Source organism: Stigmatopora argus, chromosome 23 (genome assembly GCF_051989625.1).
Source record: "Stigmatopora argus isolate UIUO_Sarg chromosome 23, RoL_Sarg_1.0, whole genome shotgun sequence".
Taxonomy (NCBI): Eukaryota; Metazoa; Chordata; class Actinopteri; order Syngnathiformes; family Syngnathidae; genus Stigmatopora; species Stigmatopora argus.
In genome coordinates, this window is record NC_135409.1 from 5,082,501 (window position 1) to 5,105,983 (window position 23,483).

The following is a 23,483-nucleotide window of genomic DNA, read 5'->3' on the forward strand; positions in this document are numbered from 1 at the left end:
AGCCAACAACCCTCGATAGGTTGCATCTGAAAGTCAAGGTGGAGGCGGGGCAAATCGTGTGCGGTCGATTGGTCGCCGGTCTTTTGGTCACCCGTTGTCGTGGTCGGGGCGACCAAAAGACCGGCGACCAGAAGACCGGCGACAAAACAAGGTAAAACAACACGGTCTACGCATCAATAAAAGCCAACAATGGCCATGAGCACTTTCACTGAGCCGACGTGTAAGTCTATAAGAGTTTGTATGTACATGCGTTGTCCCTTTTAAGAAGCTACGTCAGTCAGGGTCTTAACAAGTTCTCCAACAAAAAACAATAAAAGTCCGGGAAATTTGGAGCTTTTCTTTAGCCTAATAATTACTAGGGCATTAAGTATGACTAAATAGTAATTCGCAGTTTGTATTTAGGGAATTTGAGCAACGATTTAAATGGTAATTATCACTTACCTTCCGGGCGACCAAAAAACCGGCGACCAAAAGACCGTGTACCGGGCGGGGCAAATAGAGCCAACCCGGGAGAAGAAAGGTATCAAAATGTCAAATAAAATTAGAATTAAGTTTAGTGTTCGGTTCGATTAAACTTATTTTTGAGTGTGTCTGCATCGTAATCCAAGTTCATTTCAATTTTTTTTATGTCATTTTATCAGCGCGTTGCCGTGCAAAAAGCATCGACATATGAGCTCAGTCCTGGAACAAATTAAGCTCGTATCTCGAGGTACCACTGTATTCTACCTAAACCGTTCCACTAGAAACATGGAACAAAATGGAAAGAGTCCAATTAGGATGCTTTAGAAATGATGGCACGATTTTAGGACAAATCAAAACATGAAGCAGCGCTTCACACGAAGGGAGATTTTTTACACGAGGCTGATGTGGCCGTCGCCATGGCGACCGAGCCTGTATCGGAGCCACTCTAGAGGCAAAGGGGAGGGCTTCGGACGGCGGGGGCGAGAGGGGAGTGTGCCCAGCCAGCCAATCGCAGGCTACCACCGACTACACACGCACACAGATGCTCACACGTGTCTAGCGATGTGATGGTTTACCTGACAAGGCGCTTGCGCAAACTTGATCTCGAGGCAAAAATAGACGCAACAGCAGCTGATTGATTTGGTTTTTCTTTCACTCCCATCGAAACGTAACTACGCAATAGCACGCATGTAAATTGGGTTTTCACCGTAGGGACTGACTCATTTCTTCAGTCATTACCATTTCTGTCATGGGGAATTCTATATTTGCACAAATAGATTAGAAAAAGAACCGGTCAACATCTGGAAAAAAATATTTGCATATCAATGAGTGAAGTGCCTTCATCACTGTCATCTTCACTCATCACTCGGGATTCAAACCAGATGTCAAGACGTATGTAAATGTGTTGGAGGGTTGAAGAAAACAGAGGCTAGAGATGTTTTTGTATGAGAGTTTACGAGCTTCTAGCCACCTAGCAAGCAATGACTGGAATATATACAGTGGTACCTCGACATACGAGTGGCCCGACATACGAGCAATTTGAGATACGAGTAGAATTTCCGGCAAATATTTATCTTGAGATACGAGACCAATTTTGATATACGAGCAGACAGCGGACGTGAGATGCTGCTCATAAGAACATCATGGACACTGTCTCTCTCCCCGCAACTAACTTGTGTAATGTCTCTACGACCACTGGGCGTAGCGTTGCATTTGGTCAGTGTTTTTTTTTTCCACATTAGTCAGTGCGAATGGCGGAGTTTGTTCGCTAATACGAGAGGAATACATAATACTTTTCGTTGGCAAGTGGTCGTGCATTATCCTATTGTGAGGACATTTGTGTGCATCATTTTGGGAATATTTTGAAGGGAATACAAACTCAAACAACCCTCGATATTGACTGAAAGTCAGTGTGGAGGTGGGGCAAATAGAGCCGAAGAGAAGAGAAGAAAGGTATCAAAATGTCAAACAAAATTAGAATTAAGTTTAGTGTTAGGTTTGATTAAACTTATTTTTGAGTGTCTGCATCGTAATCCAAGTTCATTTAAATTTATTTGTTATGTTACGAGCGCATTGCCATGCAAAAAGTCCGCCCCCCCCCTCTCTCTGTCCGTCTCTCTCTGTCACCCCTTTGAAATCTGTATAATTTTAGTACTAGTAAACACATTTTAGTAATATTAAACCACTAGTTATGTGTTACTTTGTTAATAGATGGCGAATTAGAAGAAATACAACATTTTTTCCAATCCAATATCCTGTTTTTGGTGTTTTTTCAGAGGGTTGGAACGAATTAATTTGTTTTTAGTTTATTTCAATGGGAAACGTTCGTTTGAGTTACAAGAATATCGACATACAAGCTCAGTCCTGGAACAAATTAAGCTCGTATCTCGAGGTACCACTGTATGATGGATTGTCTTTAGTTTAGCAATGGAAAAAACAGTTGAAAAATTCTAGTAGAGATGTGGTAAGTTAAGCAACGGTCCAAGTCATTCAGTCATTGTCATAGTTCAGATAAAATGCATGTATCTCGGCACGGCAATTGGAATAAGCGGTTTAACCATATCTAATGTACATGCCGTTGTCAAAATTAAAATTTTGTGTGTAGAATGAACCATGCAAATGCGATGACTAGCCGTCAATGGGCTTTTGTCTAATTCTGTCGTCAACTCGGCTGTCATTTCAAAGACTTCACTGCGCTTTCAGAAGCACGAATTGTCGCTAAAAAGATGGCTTCTCTGAACTCTTTTCCTATTTATAGCTTGAAAAGCCAAACTCCCACACGCAAATTTGATTGTCTTTGTGCTCACAAGGCTGAATAACCACACTCCCGATATAGAACGTGCCTGAGCTTCCGTTACTTGGCTACTGCATTGATTTTTTTTTTCCTTTCTATGAAAATGTCCTCAAGAAAGCTCGACCCAAATTTCAGAAGACGCACGAGCACATACCTGCCAACCAGGGCTGCCATATTTCATCGACAACTAATTCATGACCAGATGATTCAACAATTATTGAGCGAAAACTTATATGAATCCTCTTTTTTTTTTTTGCGTCTCAATAGCAATTAAAGAAAAAAAACAATTGGAAATATATAAGTTTTTCAATGTTTTTTTTCAAAAATAAAAAGCAATACACTAAGTACGCTCAGTTTTTAACCAAAAAACAAACAGGAATGTTACATGGTAATAAAAGAAGAAACAAAATAGAGTGGTACCTTGTGGTATGAGCTTAATGCGTTCCGGGACTGAGCTCGTATGTCGATTTTCTCGGAACTGAAATGAATTAAAAACAAATTAATTCGTTCCAACCCTCGGAAAAAACGCCTAAAACAGGATATTGGATTGGAAAAAATGTTTTATTTGTTCTAATTCGCCATCTATTAACAAAGTAACACATAACTAGTGGTTTAATAGTATACTAAAATGTGTTTAATAGAACTAAAATTAGATGGATTTCACAGAGGGTAGAGCGAGAGAGAGGGGGGATGGAGGGGGAACCTTTTGCACGGCAACGCGCTCGTAACATAACAAACAAATTTAAATGAACTTGGATGACAATGCAGACACTCACAAATAAATTTAATCTAACCTAACACTAAACTTAATTCTAATTTTGTTTGACAGTTTGATACCGTTCTTCTTCTGGGTTGGCTCTTTTTGCCCCGCCTCCACACTGACTTTCCGTCAATATCGAGGGTTGTTTGAGTTTGTATTCCCTTCAAAATGATGCACACAAATATCCTCACAATAGGATAACGCACGACCACTTGCCAAGGAAAGTGGTACCTCGTCATACGACCGCTCGTCATACAAAATTCTCATCTTATGGCGGAAATTTCGATCGAATAATTCGCCCGTCATGCGATCAAAATTTCGTGATGCGATCAAGCCAGGTCTTTTTTGCATATCCTTCGTGTATAACAATATTTACGAGCACGGAACGATTAATTCAGACGAGTTCCTCCTAGGACCAGGAAACGCACAACGCGCATGCGTGGGCAAAAAGAGGGCTTTCTGGGTAATGAAGTATACTCCTGCACACAACATCCATAGGCAATGGCAACCTTTCTCAGAATAAAACGTCATTACCCACAATCAATACGTGGGAAGCTCAGCTATGTCATTTCCTGTTATTCTTTCTTAAGAAAGAAGGTCCCGCGATCGTTCCTTAAAGACTATTTCTCGTTGGCAAGTGATCGTGCGTTATCCTATTGCGAGGACATTAGTGTGCATCATTTTGGGAATATTTTGAGGGCAATACAACAGCAAACAGTCCATCGATAGCGAACGTGAGGGTGGAGGCGTGGCAAACCGCCAACCCATAAAACGAAGGTAACAAAAGATTACAACAAAATTAGAATTCAGTTTTGCGTCAAGTTACATTAAACGTATGTTTGAGTGTGTCTGTATATATTAATCCAAGTTAATTTAAATTTGTTTGTTCCGTTTACGAGTGCGTTGTCGTGGAAAAAAAACGGTCTTGACCAAAACACCACCCAATATAAATGAGCTAAACCATCACAGTTCAGTTCCTATCCTATTCATATATCTAACTCAATGAGTACCATTAACAGTAAAAAATACCTCAGTGAAAAAATACATCTATATAATCTAATTAATTTTTCCAGTTAATCATTATCTTTTCCTCTCTTGCCACTGCACGTCACTGCACCCGACACACTTAATAATAAAACAACTTTACACCCCCCTCCTCTTAAAAAAAAGCTAATCCTTACTGTCACCCTCTAGTTAGCTAGCAAAAGGCTAATTCATTCAGCGCCAGAGTTCATCCTGCGAGTGACAGATTAAACCACTCCGACTTGGAAAAATTGCTCCCGTAAAACCTGGGCAACCAGCCGCCTCGGCGTCGGCCCCGTCATTTCCTCCCGCGGCCACCAGAGGCTCTCTATTCCCCACTCTGCGGCGGCCTCGAGGAGGGGTGCGGCCCTGCGCCGATTCAGGTCAGTGAGTTCCTTGTAGGGAAAGGGACGAGTGCCAATGATGCACACACATCCTCACCCCCCCCCACGACCAGTGTGTCACTCTGTCTTATTATTAGTCCTCGGAGATTTTTTTTCGTCGTGCGCGTCCAATGCATTTTGCTAATAATTCACTTGTGCTTGTTTGAGATGCCTCGTACAAGCCTTTGTTTCATGACCAGATCCCCGAAGTGGCCGGATTATGAGGACTATATTCCTTTTGAGGCCGTTTTGATTGGCGCGTGCCAGTGACAGTGTGGCTTGTGTTCCATTCCACGCATAAAAGTACAGGGCGGAGATCCGCTAAGCCGAGCCGAGCCGGGCTGGGCCACCGCCACTACTGCCACTGCAACATGCGCGCGCACGCACGCACGCACGCACGGCGAGCCGGGGGAAACGAGGTCGGGCTGGCGCTCTGTCAAAATTTTCTCGCTCGCTAGCTCGCACGGCGGGGGCTCTGCTCTACTGCACCATTTCTAAAAAAGACGGGGGCGTCCAGTGTATGCACATCCAAAATGGATGCAGGGTGCATGGAATGGGACTCGGGGATGCAGGTATCGATTGGTTAAGGCACATGTGTCAAAGTGGCGGCCCGGGGGCCAAATCTGGCCCGCTGCATCATTTTGTGTGGCCCGGGAAAGTAAATGATGAGTGCCGACTTTCTGTTTTAGGATCAAATTCAAATGAAGAGTAGAGATGTATATTAAATTTCCTGATTTTCCCCCTTTTAAATCAATAATAGAAAATTTTTAATCCATTTTTTTCTGTGTTTTTAGTTCAAAAATCATTTTGTAACATCTAAAAATATATATATAAAAAGCTAAAATAAACATTGTTTTAGATCTATAAAAAACTGAATAGTCAGTGCTTTTAATCCAGTTATTTTAATCCATTTTTTTTTTAAATTCTAAATATTATATCTTAAATGGTCCGGCCCACGTGAAATCGAGTTGACGTTAACGCGGCCCGCGAACCAACCCAAGTCTGACACCCCTGGCTTTGGGGATTGTGCTGTCACCACTCCACACCCATCCAGGTGGTTTGTGATTTAAAAAAAGCAAAGAGATGAAAAATGGAATCAGTACAAACAGTCTTTACGGTGTAATTCACTTTGAGACAGACATGTGATCATCACTGCACCATCAACTGCCCCCTACCTACTCTGTCCAGGGTCTACAAATCCCGGTGATCATCACTGCACCATCAACTGCCACCTACATGTGGGCCGGACCATTTTAGATATAATATTTAGATTTTTTTCAATAAATGGATTAAAAGAACTGGATTAAAAGCCCTGAATATTCCGTTTTTATAGATCTAAAACAATTTTGTCAAGTGATCTATCAGTTATACACAAAGTGACTACTGTATGCCTGAGAATTAGGATGCTTTGGATTGGGAGCACTATTTATGAACACATATTTTACATATTTGCACAACCCACAAATTGCATGTAGGGGTGGCCGCTGAATGGACTGAAAGCCCCGCCCACTAAACTGCAGATGCCACTCAAACAGATTCGTACACTATGTACTCGGATTTGCTGCAGCATAGCTGTAGGCTAAACAATGTGCGGGTGTGACGATGATTAATCAACTTTAGATGAAGCCGCTTCCGTATGATACACGAATGAACTCTCACTTCTGAAACTTTCACCCTAAAGGTTTGAATACTCCAGATGGCTTGAAGTTTGAACTTTTATGTTGTTTAATAGCGGTGTAATGGTACGCTGAAATGTCATTTCAGCTTGATTTTTGCAGTTCTTTCTTTTTGTTGAGGCCACAGTCAGCTGTTCCATTTTTTACGTCTATTTAGCCAGTTGTCCTCCATTTTATTGGTACTACTATAATGTGTAAAATATCGCCCCCACCCCTTTAAAAGGCAAGGGGCGACTTATAGTCCGGAAATACGTTTCCCTGATCTCCTCTGTTTTTCAGTGCAAAAAAATTAAGGACAAAAATTAACACGTTTGTTTAATTTCTCACTTTACAGCTCATTTCAATCCGGGCAATTAAAACGTCAATTTTCCATTAATAGCCGTCTCCCCCCACCCCTCATCTTTAGGCAGGGGTGACTTATAGTCCGGAAATACGTTTCGCCGATGTCATCTAATGTTTTTCAGTGCAAAAATAAATAAATAAATAAACATGTTTGTTTAATTTCACACTATACAGCTCATTTCTATCCAAGCAATTAAAACGTCAATTTTCCTTTAATAGCCGCCCCCCATCTTTAGGTAGGGGCGCCTTATAGTCCGGAAATACGTTTCGCCGATGTCATCTAATGTTTCTCAGTGCAAAAAAATAAAAATAAATACATCGACACGTTTGTTTAATTTCACACTTTTACAGCTCATTTCTATCCGAATAATTAAAACATCAATTTTCCATTAATAGCTCGTTCGACATGCTAGCCAACGCGCGAGTTGTTCGGTTTGATTCCTGAGGCCACGTGTCGCAGTGACTGAAGAGGAAGGCCAATCCAAAAGCTTCAACGCGCAATTCGACGGCCACGTTTTGGCTTCCCCTGTAATTTACCTCCTCCGCATTCTACCGCAAACCATGAAAGCTTTGGCCACAGCTGTTCCAAAATGGCGGCCGGGGGTTGCCACATCAGAGACGACATTTACTGTACGCGTGGGTTTGAGTCATATCCCCCCCCCACCTTCCCCGAGGTGGGGAAGACTGCCGCAGAGAGGGCGGGCGTGGCTCGGCTCTACTGTACATTGGCGCTCCCGGGCATTGTGGGAAATTGCGCACGTGCGCTGCGTGATGCGCTCCCGGTCGGTTATTGATCGGCGAGCTCCGTAGCGATGGTGAATGATGCATGAGGGAGATGTCGGTGCAGATGTCTGAGCCGTTTCAACAGCTGCATCCTGCTCTGGATCGGATGCATAGCACCCCCGGAATATATCGGAATAAATGTACGATGTCATGTTGTCTGATAGAATACACTTTTGAGAGACGATAAGTGCCTATGTGTGTTTGTGTGTGTGTGTGTGAGAGATCTTGATCCACTTGGAGGTCACGAAAACAGAGTGCTTTCTGGGAAAATTGTCTGAAAGGAGGTATTATGGGAAAACTGCAGTTGCAAGTAGGTTTTCGAAGACTGGCGCTTTTAGTAAACAGCTTAATGTTGTTTTTTTGCAAATTTGATGGACATATTTTTCTGGTGGTTTTTTTGACATTTTTCGACCCACTGTGTCTGGATGTTGGAAGTAATTGGACAAGATTGAAAATGACAAAATATGAGATAAATGAGTTTTTCTTACATGCCAAATTGAAAGGTATATATAATATTAAAAGTTTATTTATTACAATTGTAATCATTTCATTACAAATTTAGCTTTGGGATGTTTTATCTTTCATGCTTGAATGAAATGGACAGACTGGATTGATCAAATTGAATGAAATGACTTTATGAAAAGATGCAAAAATTCAATAAATACTTCAAAAATTGATCCCTGAAATATACATGCACTAAATTAAAATGTCAAAAAATAACAAAAGTGGAAAACCCGAAAAAAGACATTAGTATAATAAAAAATAAAGAGGAATCAAGGAAAACATAAAAAAATAAATTACAATTAAATATTTAAAAAAGACTATTTAAAAATGGAAAGTTTCATTTATTTTTGAAGCTCCATCCATTATTCTTACATCTTTCATAATGTAAAAAAAATATTTTTAGGATTTCCACCAATTTTCAGCTATATTTTTCAGTAGAATGACCCATTTCGTATTTTTTCCATTCTATTTCATTATTATATCATCTACCTTTATGTATTTCTCCAGTGCTTTATGCCTTTTTGCTAATGAAGTCATCCACAAATCAGCAAAAAAAAACGGCCAACTCCCTCCTGTTGAGTCTCAGTTACTCGCAGACGTCCAATGTTTTTGAAGCGGGACGGCCGGCATTGAATCCTCTGCCTCCCTGCTTAAGCCGAGTGAGAACTAACTTTCAATTTCCCTCACGCCCTCCACAAACGACGTCATCCCAAACAGCGCCACCTCATTTGCATTCTGCTTTGGCGTCTCCGACAGCATCTTTTTCAGGGCGCTCCAATAACATTCCAATTTCTCAGAGTTTTCCCCCCCCGCTTTCCTCTTCCTTTATCCGCACTTGCCACACACAGGCCCGTTTAGAGAAAGGGGCATCTGTGTAGCCAAGACAAAAGCGCCTCTTTGTGCGCAAGGCTAAGGAAGCCAGTTTCCGGTCGGAGCGCTCTGTGTCAGAGGGGACAGGAAGGCCACCGACGGCTCCGGAATACCACATTTACATCTCTCGCTTTTATTACGTGTCGAGAATCCCTAATCGTTAAATCAGCATTTTGGAGAGGCTCTTCTCTTCCCATCTACTGCTGGAGTCTTTGAATATTAACAGACTGAAATGGAATGAATTTGGACAAAAAATGTTGTCACGATTTCCCAAAAAAATCATTGTCAGTCGACATGGATCATTTTCACCATAACTATCACTTCTCTTTTGTTTCAAATTTGAAACTTCAAACTTCTGCGAATAGGTAAATTAATTACTCTTGCTCCTTATTCAAAGTAACTATGTTATCTTACTTTAAAAGAAAAGAGAATATGAAATAAGAATTATTTGGTGTTGTCCTGCATCTCATAATCGCGTATATTGTCCTTTTGTTTTTCATGCTCATATTAGCCTCTATTGCTAACATGCTAAAACACCCATCATCCTCTTGTTTTCCTGAGCGTTGGTCTGGAACTAGTGTTTATCTCGAAACAGCGCCCCCGCTCTCTGTGGTGGTCGGGTGGTGTAATTGCAGTTAGAAATGATATGATTTTTATCGATAGTTTTTAATATTATTGCATTTAATAAGAAAAGAGAATATGAAATAAGATGATTTTTAAAAAGCTTGGTGTTGTCCTGCATCTCATAATCGCTTATTTTGGCTGTTATTGTCCTTTTGTGTTCATGCTCCATGTTAGCCTCTATTGCTAACATGCTAAAAACACGTTTCCTTATCATCCTCTTGTTTTCCTGAGCGTTGGTCTGGAACTAGTTTATCTCACAACAGCGCCCCCACTCTCTGTGCTGGTCGGTGGTACAATTGCAGTTTAAAATTATCCGATTTTTATCGATAGTTTTTAATATTATCGTGTTTTCTTACACAAAGTAAGAAAACAGAAAATGAAATAAGATGATTTTTAAAAAGCTCGCTGTTGTCCTGCATCTCATAATCGCTTATTTTGCCTATATCGTCAATAGCACTAAAAGAGTTCCTATCAATACGTTACGTTTCTGCATCAGCCCACTTTTATTATCTTGTTTTCCTTCGTCCACATGTATTTTATGTGTGTATTCAAGCGGTGAGCATCATGTCTCCATTTATCCTTTCCAGGTACGGTTATTACTTGTAAATATTTGCTTCTATAAACCACTGTTATGGCGCAGTGGCCCCGCCCACTTACAGGGCATGATCGCTCATGGCTTGAATAAGTTTGTATTACTTAACTTCTACTCACAGGGTTCGTTAATGATCTCCCGTGACCATTTTTTTTCATTGAAAAAGGATACCTGGTATCAAATTATAGAGAAGCCAGCAAACAATTTGGAGCCAAGCTCATTTGTTTTGGGTTTTTGAGGATTGACGGACGGGGGGAGTCAGCCCCAAGTGGGATATCCTCGGCCACACGGGAGGACACGTCAGGCCGAAAAATCTTGGATGTCTCCCGTTCTTACTCCCTGGCAACTTGGTTGTAGATAATTCCACTTTTTACAACATGGCATGACCTCCGCTCAGGCCGTTTAGTATTCACTGCGCTCATCCGGCACGTGATCCAATTTAAGGCGCTTCGGAGCAACTGCCGGCTCACCTGGAATGAACTCAAGATTTTGTTGGGCTTTGGTAACCAAAAAATGAGCTCTTATTTCTCCTGTCGGACACAAACAAATTCCATCGGCCGAGTTGTCGTCAAAAAAGACACACATGCAATACAAATTCTACAATTTGATCTCATCATGTTTAGGATTTTTTTTCTAAACTTAAGTGTTCTTAATACAGGGGTGTCAAACTCGGGTTGGTTCGCGGGCCGCATTAACGTCAACTGCATTTCATTTGGGCCGGATCATTTTAGATATAATATTTAGATTTTTTTTTTTTATTGGATTATAAGAACTGGATCAAAAGCCCTAAATATTCATTTTTTTTATAGATATAAAAGTTTATTTGAACTTTTTTTCTTAGTAAGGGAAAACATCTAATAATCATTAGTTTTTCATTTCAAATGGAAACCATTAAAAAAAATATATATTCAATATTAAAGTGGAAAACGAAAATATTTTTATATATTTATTTTTAGATTAAAAAAAAATGCTTTTTGACCTAAGACACCAAAAGAAAAAAATGGATTAAAAAATGATTTAAAAAGGGGAAAATCAGGAAATATAATATACATCTATAATCTTCATTTGAATTTGATCCTAAAACAGAAAGTTGGCACTCATGATTTACTTACTCGGGCCGCACAAAATGAGGCGACGGGCCAGATTTGGCCCCCGGGCCGCCACTTTGACACCGGTGCCTTAATATTTATATTTACATTTAAATTGTACGGTATTTTGCTGTTAAATATACCCGGGTATATTAAATGATTTTTGCTTTTTTCAGCCTCCAGTTTGTGCGCCATTTAATAAACATATACACATAATAATATATACCCGGGTATATTAAATGGGGGGTATATTAAACAGCAAAATACGGTAATTGCAGGAGTGCTTTGTCAAATCAAATCCATCCATATATCGGATTTGATTCGTTTGCAGTTGTCTCTTTATGGTAGCCATTCATATAGTACCACATTCCCGGTTTAAGAGTTCAGTTTCATCAGCATTTGCCGGAGGAGTACATGGAGAACAGACTCCGCCCCCTCGCCTTAGCGATTGCAGCCTGTTGACACATTTGTTTTTGGCCTCCACCACACTCGCATGGCGCATGTTGAGGCAAGACAAAGTCAATGCTGACGCAAACATGGCGATCTCGCGGCTGAGGCGCAGGGAAACGGCAACGCTGATGTAACCCGCGACACCCCGCACCCCACCTGTCTCGCCATCCCGAAAAACACGCTTTTGAGACTTGTGCGCATACAAAATATTGGATCAAGCCACCCGCTTGTAATGTACACAATCCCTCGGAGACCAGTTTAAAGCCCTGCTGGTCTATTCCCCATCCAAAGGAAGGTTTCATGGCATACAACACATCACATTAACCCTGTTTCCCTCCGGACCCTCACTACCCCCCCCTTTCGCCCCCTCGCCTTTGAGTCTTCTTTATCGTTTTTGTGCGCGGCAACTGGCTTAGCATAGGTCACGGAGGCAAACAGATTAAAAAGAAAAATCCTGACGTTAAACGTGATAAGATAAACCCGCCCTTAAGCATCAAATGGGATTCTACGTAATAAAGTCGTATAAATACCATATTTAACGATAAGTCGCTCCGGCTAAAAAAAAACAACAACACACAAAAAAAAAGAAAATCAAACTGAAAATATTGGTGCCTGCAGTTAGTTGGGATAGGCTCCATCACCCTCCTGCGATCCTCGTGAGGATAAGCAGGACAGAAAATGAATGATGGATGAGTGTACGTGTACTGTAGAGTTGCAAACTTAAAATTAACTTCAAACTATACATTTATAAATTGGATATGTTGCAATTTACTCCAAAGTATGACATTAGTATACACTAAAAGTCAGTGGCGGGCCGTCAGGGCCTTCAAGGCCTTCTCTGCTGGCCTAAGAAATATCTGAATCATATATTATATTTTGTCCGTCAATACTTATTAAATAATTCCAAACTGTCTGTTAGCTTCCTTTCCCCCTGGTTGCACTGCTTCCAGATGAGTGTTTTCATATTGAAGCATTTAACCAATCACATTTCAGCCATTATTTGTTGCCAGGGTCAGAAATCTGCCTCAAGGCCTTCACAATCAGTTCTGCAGGCTCTGCTGCATTAAACAAGCATCGATAAGACTGTTGCTTTAACCAATCAGATTTCGAGTTGGCAACACCACAATGCCTTGTTGCAGGCGGAGGGATACATCATTGCCTTGTCGCAGGCATAGAGATATGTCATCGATTTCACCGAGCTATTGATTAGCCAGAGCTACCAAAGTGTATATGTAGCCAGCTGCACAAGCAAATATATTGTTGTGTTGATTTAAAGCCATTTTCAAGACGGTGAATATAATATGGCTATATTCCTAAATAATATTTCAATTGTGGGCCCGGTTCTGATATCTGAAAAGCTCCAGTGTTTGTATTTAGGCTCCAGTGTTTGTATTTAATCACTAAATGCTGCTAGGACGTGGAGTTTACCCCATTTTAGTGCATTTTTTGCCGTTTCGCCTATGGACGTATATGGATGTATCAACGTTCATCGCTGTCTTTTTCCCGGGGAAATGATACTCCGGGCCCGGTTCTGATGTCTGAGGTTTTATAGCCATAAAATAGTTTTTGAGGGTTGGATTTATTCGTTGAAGGCGCTACAAGATAATGCACGGACTGCCCGCCACTGCTAAAAGTACTAGTATAGTTATTATACTACGTCTACTTATCCTAGGGTATACTTGCTATACTACATTTTGCTAAGGGGAATACGAGCATCTTGTAACGTAACAATTTAGCCGTTGTTTGGATAACTCTGAAGTCTAAACACAACATAACCATAACTTGCACCTGAGTATAAGTTGCGGGCCCACAATATCAAAAATGTGCAATTTATAGACCAGAATTTTTTTCCCAACTTACCCATTTGTTACTGTCTACGATCGAAATCTGTATTTTGCACCCATTTTGCTTCACTGATTTATTCTTTACTTAAATCAAGGCGACTTAAACAAAAAAAATGGTTTATGACACCAAACCCAGACTGCCTCTTTAAAGATCACACCATTAATTAGCCGAATTTAATGCTACGAGCGCGGAGTACAGCCGCCCTTCGCTAATTGTCACCGGCGGGTTCATTACATTCTTTTGTACGTGTGCAGAAGCATTCTTGGGAGAATGCAAATCAAGGGAATTCATTACGAGGAACAACGGCGAGGCAGCAATTAGCCCTATCCGCGACCCTTACAGGTTGAGGTTGTACTACGCTAATCAACCGTGTATATCTAGTCTGCTTAGAAACGTATACTACAGTGGTACCTCGACATACGAGTGCCCCGACATACGAGCAATTTGAGATACGAGACAAATTTTGATATACGAGCAGACAGCGGACGCGAGATGCTGCTCATAAGAACATCATGGCCACTGGCTCTCTCCCCGCAACTCCCTCTTTGTAATGTCTCTGCGAGCACTGGGCGGATCGTTGCATTTTTTCAGTGTTTTTTCCCGTTAGTGAGAATGGCGAGGTGCTCGCTAATACGAGAGGAGTATATACTACTTCTCGTTGGCAAGTGGTCGTGCGTTATCCTATTGTGAGGACATTTGTGTGCATCATTTTGGGAATATTTTGAAGGGAATACAAACTCAAACAACCCTCGATATTGACAAAAAAGTCAGTGTGGAGGCGGGGCAAATAGAGCCAAGAGACGAAAGGTATCAAAATGTAAAACAAAATTAGAATTAAGTTTACTGTTAGGTTAGATTAAATTTATTTTTGAGTGTCTGCATTATAATCCAAGTTCATTTAAATTTGTTTATGTTATGTTACGAGCGTGTTGCCATGCAAAAAGTCCCCCCTCTCTGTCCATCTCCCCCCCTGTGAAATCCGTATAATTTTAGTACTATTAAACACATTTTAGTATACTCTTAAACCACTAGTTATTTGATACTTTGTTAATAGATGGCGAATTAGAACAAATCAAAATGTTTTTCCACTCCAATATCCTGCTTTAGGTGTTTTTTCAGAGGGTTGGAACGAATGAATTTGTTTTTAGTTCATTTCTATGGGAAACGTTCATTTGAGTTACGAGAAAAATCGACATACGAGCTCAGTCCCGGAACAAATTAAGCTTGTATCTCGAGGTACCACTGTATTTGTATTTTCCTAGGAATAGCAGCTTCTCTGTTACTCTTTGAAAAGGTTCATTTAATGAGTAAAAAAAAGATTTGCCTCAACCTTTAACCACACTTGGCATGTCCATATGTTACTCACCCTTACATACTTTTATGTCAGTTTAATGCGTACGCGTTCATACAAGCAAAAGTACTCCATGTGAACTGCAGTGACTAAGCGACAAGAAATTTTCCGCCTAAAGGTAAACTTGTTCACCAAAAACTATTTAATGCATGCACGCGCCCTTTTGGACACACCCCGACATCTCTTTAAAGGAGATATGTTTAAAAAAAATATTCAAATACATAAACTATCCCATTTTTTTCTTCTGTGTTTTTCTCACTAATGTTAACACAACAAAGCAAGTTAGTGGCTAAAAATCTGTGAATAATTGCCCTAATAAATAGTTCCAAATTATAGAAATAAATACTAAAATAAATAAATAGAATAGATAATGCTGGAAAAGCGCAGTTAAGAAATAATAAGAAATAAATATAATCATAAGAAAAATCTGGAAACTTTTACAAATATTGACATTTCGATTTTTTTCAATCATTCATTTTCTAGACCGCTTATCCTCACAAGGGTCGCGGGGGTGCTGGAGGCTAGCATTGTGTACACTGTCATTTTTTTGGTGGTATACCTCAGGAATATTTTGTTGTTTGTTGCACTTAACGCACGGCAACGCGCTCGTAACATAACATAAACAAATTTAAATGAACTTGGATTACGATGCAGACACACTTAAACTTAACACTAAACTTAATTCTAATTTTGATTAACATTTTGATACCTTTCTTCTCCCGGGTTGGCTCTTTTTGTTCCGCCTCCACACTGATTTTCAGTCAATATCAAGGGTTGTTTCAGTTTGTATTCCCTTCAAAATATTCCGAAAATGATGCACATAAATGTCCTCACAATAGGATAACACACGACCACTTGCCAACGACAAGTAGTATATACTCCTCTCGCATTAGCGAACAAGCTCCGCCATTCGCACTGACTAACGGGGGGAAAAAACACTGAAAAAATGCAACGCTCCGCCCAGTGCTCGTAGAGACATTACAAAGAGGGAGTTGCGGGTAGAGAGACAGTGTCCATGATGTTCTTATGAGCAGCCTCTCACGTCCGGTTTCTGCTCGTATATCAAAATTTGTCTCGTATCTCAAGATAAATATTTGCCCGAAATTTTACTCGTATCTCAAATTGCTCGTATGCAATGTTCCCTCTAAGCTGCGAGCGTGCGTAAATTGCGCACTACTCTCGTCTTCTCTGCGCACAGCAAATCATATGGAGCGCACAAAATAAAATCCCAATTTTTATTTTTTATGTATTTTTATTTTTTTTTTAGCTGTGAGGCCGACGCGCGAACCACTCATCCGCCGGGCCGCCCATTCATAGATATTAATCATTACATTTTATTATTACTAAATCATTTATGTGTAGTAGACATACACCTGCTTATGGCAGGTGTGATACTGGTGTGTGCCCATAGCGAGCAATGATGATGTTGCTCACACCGGTACTCAATGTGCTCAGGGAGGTTGTCTTTCTGCCCAGACAAACAAAAAATTAGAGGGAACATTGCTCGTATGTCGAGGTACCACTGTATTTCCATTTTTTTTTTCCATCACTCCAGAGGTATCTCCTGTGAGACCTCAGGCGTTAAGCCTGGAACTGCCCCCCCCACTGTTGCGTTTAGCATAAAATGAAAAAGACAAAAGCTTCTTCCTCCCACTTTGCCCTTCGCGAGACGTAAATCAAAGAAATCACATTTATATGTACATCATACTGCATCAGGCCAACTATTTCCAGGGAGTTCCGCATGCTCGTGCCTGGTATTGTGTGAGACAGATGCGTTACTGTAACATGCCGCGTGGGTTAAATGGGCTCTTTCCCCTCGTGTGGGTTGAGGGAAATTGTTTCAGCGGGCCCTGAAATGTCTCGTCGAGAGTAAATTAAGGCAACGTGAGTGTAATGAGCTCCACTGTAAATGATTTAAAGGCACACTGGAGGCTGACAGAATAGCATTTGGTTGCTTTTTGTCCTATTCTTTGCGGCCGCGTGCTTATGAAAGTGCGTTTTTGGCCGCCTCCTGAAGGACACCGGCGTTCTCCCGACTCATCATCATCAGCAAGCAAAGTGATGAATACACAAACGCGCGTATCCGTCCACTCCCGGTGAATTAATGGCGGCCGGCAGAGCGGCTAGAAAGCTTTGTGATCAATAAACATGAGCAACAGATGCAAAAAATATAAAAAAGTTGCTTAGTGGCATACAGTGGTACCTCGACATACGAGTGGCCCGACATACGAGGAATTCGAAATAGAGCCAACCCGGGAGAAGAAAGGTATCAAAATGTCAAACAAAATTAGAATTAAGTTTTGTGTTAGGTTAGATTAAACTTATTTTTGAGTGTGTCTGCATCGTAATCCAAGTTCATTTAAATTTGTTCGTTATGTTACGATTGCGTTGCCGTGCAAAAAGTCTCTTTCTCTACCCTCCGCGAAATCTGTCTAATTCTAGTACTATTAAACACATTTTAGTAATATTAAACCACTAGTTATGTGTTACTTTGTTAATAGATGGCAAATTAGAAAAAATCAAAATCCAATATCCTGTTTTTGGTGTTTTTTCAGAGGGTTGGAACGAATTAATTTGTTTTTAGTTCATTTCAATGGGAAACGTTCGTTTGAGTTACGAGAAAATCGACATACGAGCTCAGTCCCGGAACGAATTAAGCTCGTATCTTGAGGTACCACTGTATTTGGCAATGTAGCAATATAAAACAAATGTTGGCGTAATATTGGAAGGTTGAAGTAACATCAGGAGAAAAGAAGTTGTAGAATGAGTTTAAATTGGAGTGCTTTCATTTCTTCGGTTAATTGTTGGTAGTACGTGGAAACTGGCGTTGAAATTTTGTAACTTTTAGCTAAAGGAAACTTGGATTTGTTGAAAATATCACTGGTCTTTGTCAGAAATGGAACTTGCACTTCCAGAAATTGGCCTCTCCGTTCGTTCTCCAAACACAAATGACATTTTTTACTCGAATTCGCTTCACTCATTATCTGCCAATCAATGACAGACGTCCAATCCTTCTACTGCCTTCAAGGAAAAACCAATAAAAGAACTCAAAAGTACAGTGACACCCGCACATTTTCCGACCAAGCGCCCACATGACACAGCGGAGTGTCATCATCACACGAGCGTCCTAATATGGGAATTCATCTGCTGCATCGCATGCAAATTAGAGATTGCTGTGGCAGATTTCTCGCAATGAGAACAAGCTTCCACTCTTTCCAAAATGGAAATTCTTAATGAAGGCTTATGCAAGCATATTGACGACAAATCAAATTGAGTTAATCACGCGTGTCTGCCAGGGCAGTTACAGATTAGATTTGTGTATGTGTCCATGTGTGTGTGTGTGTGTGTGTATATGTGTGCATCAGGTCATGCTGTGATATTCCAGTCAGCAGCTCTTGACCCCGCGTCGAGGTGACCGTCCGTCACTCACTTCCCCGATTCTCCAATTCTTTCTCTTTCGCACGTGTTTTAAGGTCCTTGACCGCAGCTGATTACCTCGGACCCCCATGCCTTTCGGATGCCACCGTCTCCAAATGGGGAGAAACAAAAGACAAACTGCCGTTTCATGTTTAGTCCGTGATGAACTGAGCGAGCACAAAAAAAACAACACGAGTCAGCGCCCCCCTCCACCCCCCGTTAGAGGCATAACAGCCATTTACGCGGCGTAAACATGTTCATATAATCCCATTACATGTTGTGTTACATGACTTGAACACATACATTCGGCAACAGCTTTTTTCCTATAACACACGGGGGTCGGCCTTTGTTTATGAAGACGCGGTGAACTCTGTGAACCAGAAAAACAATCGGCTCAGACTTCCTGCTGGCTTCCTCTATGGCGGTTTAGCCCCCCAATACCACTCTCACTCTCGCACAAAAACAAGCTAGTGTCTTCCTGCTATCCTGTTTTCAGGGTTTTGGGGGGGGGGGGTCACGTGCCTGACAAAAAGGGGTAGGTAGCATCTTAGCATATTTTAGGAAGGCAGGGGTCGCTTGTAGAGACGGAATTTCCTCAATCCGCCTGCCTAGCCGCTCACTGGCTTTTTCAACTGTTTCTTCCCCGAAATGTCCTGCATGGTGATTGGAGGAACTTTAAGTATGATTGAAGCAAGCAAATTCCATTTTCAATTTCAAGGCGCACTTAAAAGTATTACATTTTCTTCAAAATAGACAGGGCGCCTTATAATCCAGTGCGCCTTATATATGGAAAAAAATAAAATGACATTCATTGAGGGTGCGCCTTATAGTGCAGTGCGCCTTATAGTCGGGTAAAATACGGTACCTTTTTTAACCCGCGAAAAAAAGTATGAAATACTAAGGGATGTTCCCGATCGAACCCGAAATCGGAAGAAAATGATGGAGATTTTCAAATGTTTTTGAAGTCTTTAATTTTAGGGATAAACAGAAACATATATTTAACAATGATTTACCACTCTGGATGGTCTTAATTAGCACTAGTCGTCGATTAGAGGCCAAATTTGATTGTAAATAATACTGCAAAGACTACTTAATGGTGTAATGCGGTGGCGAGGGAATAACACGCCATCGAAACAACATTTTTGGCAAAGTCATTTGGGGTGAAAGCGTGACTTTTGGCTGCATAGAGATGCCCAAAAATAGTTGTCACATGGAATAACAGGAAGTCGCCGCGATGGATGAAAGAAGTAGCATGCAATTGATTACTTGGATTTTTCAGGAAGCCTTAAATGACACGTTTTCTCAGTATTCCTTTTCTCCCATTCATTTTTCCGAGGGATTTAGAAATGCCAAATAGGAGGAGCCAAATTAATAAGCCAGTGCCAAACTTTCACATCAAGGCTTGCATCCTAGACTCATCTCACATTTTAAGATATCCACTTTCCTCTAATGTGAAGGAGGAAGAGATATTTTACCAGTCGCAATTAATTATTCCATTTTGAAGCCAAATATTTGCTTGATGTGGAATGACTCACATGCGCAACGCTAACGCTAACTAAGCCTGTGATGCCATCCTGTTTTTCCCCCAGTCTTGATTTCAACACTTGACAAACACACACTCACACAGTAGGCATACACATGAGAACATAGTGTCCCAAAAAAAAGTGCTTACCAGCACCAATTGAAGTCAATATTTCCTGGTGCGGTCACATTTGAAAACCTGCCTTTGCTTGTGCGACTCGGCGCAGAACCGAAAAGGAAGAAAACCCAAATAGTTGCTTTTGAAAAAGAGAAGTTTTGAATGGATCACCTTTTAAATGGCCGTGCGTCATCTGCGATTTGGAGGCAGAAATGAGTGAATGGAACGTGGCCCTGAAATCAAAGTATCTTTGAAACCAGTCCACGTTAAAGAATACATGAATGGAGGTGTTCTTGTTTTCCTCTTGTGAGTCTTCAAGGCTCCACTCAAGGGCGCCAATCAAAAATGAGGATGTATTAAAGTAACTTGCTAGGCATGTGGAAGTAAGGTAACTCAATTCATGGTGGGGGACGTCCCCCTTAACTATCCAAACAAACCGTACCCCTACTGAAAGTCCTGGAGTTACGAACGAGTCCCGTTCCTACACTGGGAACGTTCCCCCGAATATCCATGAAAATTGGATTTGAAGGTTATCGATGCAATTGACTTTAAAACACAAAATAGTACAGTGGTACCTCGAGATACGAGCTAAATCGTTCCGGGACTGAGCTCGTATGTCGATTTTCTCGTCACTCAAACGAACGTTTCCCAATGAAATGAACTAAAAACTAATTAATTCGTTCCAACCCTCTGAAAAAACACCAAAAACAGGATATTGGATTTTGATTTGTTCTAATTTGCCATCTATTATTGTCCAGGCGGCCACAATCCATTCGCAAATAGTAGCTAGCGTAACTATTCCAACGCTGCCTTCCATGCTTCGTAAAGCTGTGTTGATGTCGATGTCCAGCCCACAATCCATTCGCAAATAGTAACAAGCTAGTAGCTAGCGTAACTATTCCCACGCTGCTTTCCATGCTTCGTAAAGCTGTGTTGATGTCGATGTATACAGGCCACAATCCATTGGGTGTCTTGACAAAAGAACTACATATCCCAGCAGTCACTGTGCAGTACTTTTTCTATGGGGAAAATAGTAGAGTCAGGGGCTAGTTGCCGTAGTTGTGAGAGCTGTAGAGGATGGTGTACCCTATCGACTGATTTATTTTATTTTAGCGTGATAACAATTTTATTATTGGTCCATATATAAAGCGCACTGGATTATAAGGCGCCCTGTCTATTTTGGAGAAAATTTAAGACTTTTATGTGCGCCTTATAGTCGTGAAAATACAGTAATTCACGGTACGCAAGGAGAATGAAAACATTTGTTCAAATTTCTTTTCTACAGCCTGATGACGGTCCAATGGGGAAGTCCCTGAAAATCAAGATCAAGGATTCCGACAGGAAACGGAAACGGAAGTTGGAGCGAGCTGATTTTGGAGAAAATGTAAGACTTTTATGTGCGCCTTATAGTTGTGAAAATACAGTATTTATAAAGGATGAGAGGGCTGGCTTGGGTTGGCTGCGAATGAAACTATGAACCTTACCATACTTGTTCTTCAACGTCAGCCAGATTGCAAAAAGCACAAATGATTGGAATTTTTGAATTGGGCTCGCAGGGACATTTGAGGTCACACGCCCGCCGTCACAATGATCGACAATGAGAAACTATTTTCCTGCTAGGCGTGCACCCTGCGTGCCTCTCACGCTTCTTGTCGTCACTCGCTGACACAACGCGTGGAAAGTGTTAATGAGCTTGTCTGCATAATGAGCAACAAAGCTTTTGTTTGTTTGTTTGGTTTTTTTTCCCGTCCGTGAGAACGAGATGTGCATATCGGTTGCTGGGAAAGGTGACTTTTACGCACATCATTCCGACAAATAAGATAAACCCAATGGAAACATTGTTAGTCTTTGCAGCCTCATGTTTGGCTTTACCGGAATGAGGTTCTTTTGTAACTGTTGTCCAAAAGGTAAACACGCTTACGACTGAGGTTAAGTCAAGAACAGATAAGAGGTTTTACCAAAAAAAAAACATGGAAAATGGGTAACAACAAAAAAAACGCATTCATTCAAAGGCTATTTTTACATTACTCACGACTTGGAACAAATGCACGCTGCGTGGCGCTGATTGGATCACTGGTGCAGACACACTCAAAGTCCCACTGGGTCACTATGGTAACTGGAGTCAAAATAAAGCAGCCGTTGAGACAATCTCGACTGGCACCGCGCACGCACATACACACAAAAGACCCTCTGGCCTCGGCACCTAGAAACAAGCACAAAACAAGCTCTATACGGGAAAACACAGTCGACCTTACAGTGCTGACTTGCTCTTTGCAAGGACCAATTAGGAAATGAAGACATTGAAATGCATGGTCATCCAACATCTGACAGAATGAAAAAAATCTGGATTGATTGATCACACTTGATCTGGAATTGAGTTTGTTCTTCATTTTATATACATATACAGTGGTACCTCGAGATACGAGCTTCATTCGTTCCGGGGACTGAGCTCGTATGTCGATTTTCTCGTAACTCAAACGAACGTTTCCCATTGAAATGAACTAAAAACTAATTCATTCGTTCCAACCCTCTGTAAAAACACCCAAAACAGGATATTGGATTGGAAAAAATGTTTTATTTCTTCTAATTCGCCTTCTATTAAGAAAGTAACACATAACTAGTGGTTTAATATTACTAAAATGTGTTTAATAGTACTAAAATTATACGGATTTTGAAGGGGGGGGGGGCGGACAGGAGGAGGGGAGGGGTTTGCACGGCAACGCTATCGTAACATAACATAAACAAATTGAAATGAACTTGGATGACGATGCAGACAAACTCAAAAATAACTTTAATCTAACCTTACACTAAACTTAATTCAAATTTTGTTTTACATTGATACATTTCTTGACTCTGTTTGCCCCGCCTACAACCTGACTTTCACTATCGATGGGCTGTTTACTTTTGTATTCCCTTTAAAATATTCCCAAATTGATGCAGACACAAATGTCCTCACAATAGGATAACGCACGACCACTTGCCAGTGAGATGTAGTATATATTTGTATTATATTATATGTATTATATGTTTTTGTCCAACTTTGCAATGTCTTTTTGAGTCTGTATCCGTTTTAGCTACCGCAACCAAGATGGCGCCGTTCAAGTGGAAGCCGGTGGCAGTAGCTCCGTCCACTATTGCTTGTTTTGTTTTTGCTGCTTTTCTGTCTTAATGATTTGATTTGGTGATTCTCAATGATCCCATTTACTTTGATTTGCTTTGTACTTTGTGCTTTTGCTTTGTTGTTCTGTCTAATCACCCTCTTGCTACTGCCACAATGAAATTTCCCGAATACGGGATGAATAAAAGTTATCCAATCCAATATAACTCTCGTATTGGCGATCGCCTCGCCATTCGCAGTGACTAATGGGAAAAAAAACACTG

General features: G+C 40.9%; 1 protein-coding gene across 3 annotated transcripts in view; it reads left to right on the forward strand.

The window, feature by feature from the left end:
* LOC144068885 (uncharacterized) overlaps positions 1-23,483 on the forward strand; it is an 85,984-nt gene that overhangs the window by 18,435 nt on the left and 44,066 nt on the right. For 2 of the 3 annotated variants that reach the window (XR_013298327.1, XM_077593792.1), the window contains one exon: positions 21,388-21,486. The exons of the other annotated variant lie outside the window; for it this stretch is intronic. Coding sequence is in view for 1 of the 2 variants with exons in the window: in XM_077593792.1 (XP_077449918.1) it covers positions 21,388-21,486 (99 nt within the window). In the remaining variant the exon portion in view is untranslated. The remainder of the gene's footprint in view (positions 1-21,387; positions 21,487-23,483) is intronic. 3 annotated transcript variants of the gene reach the window in all.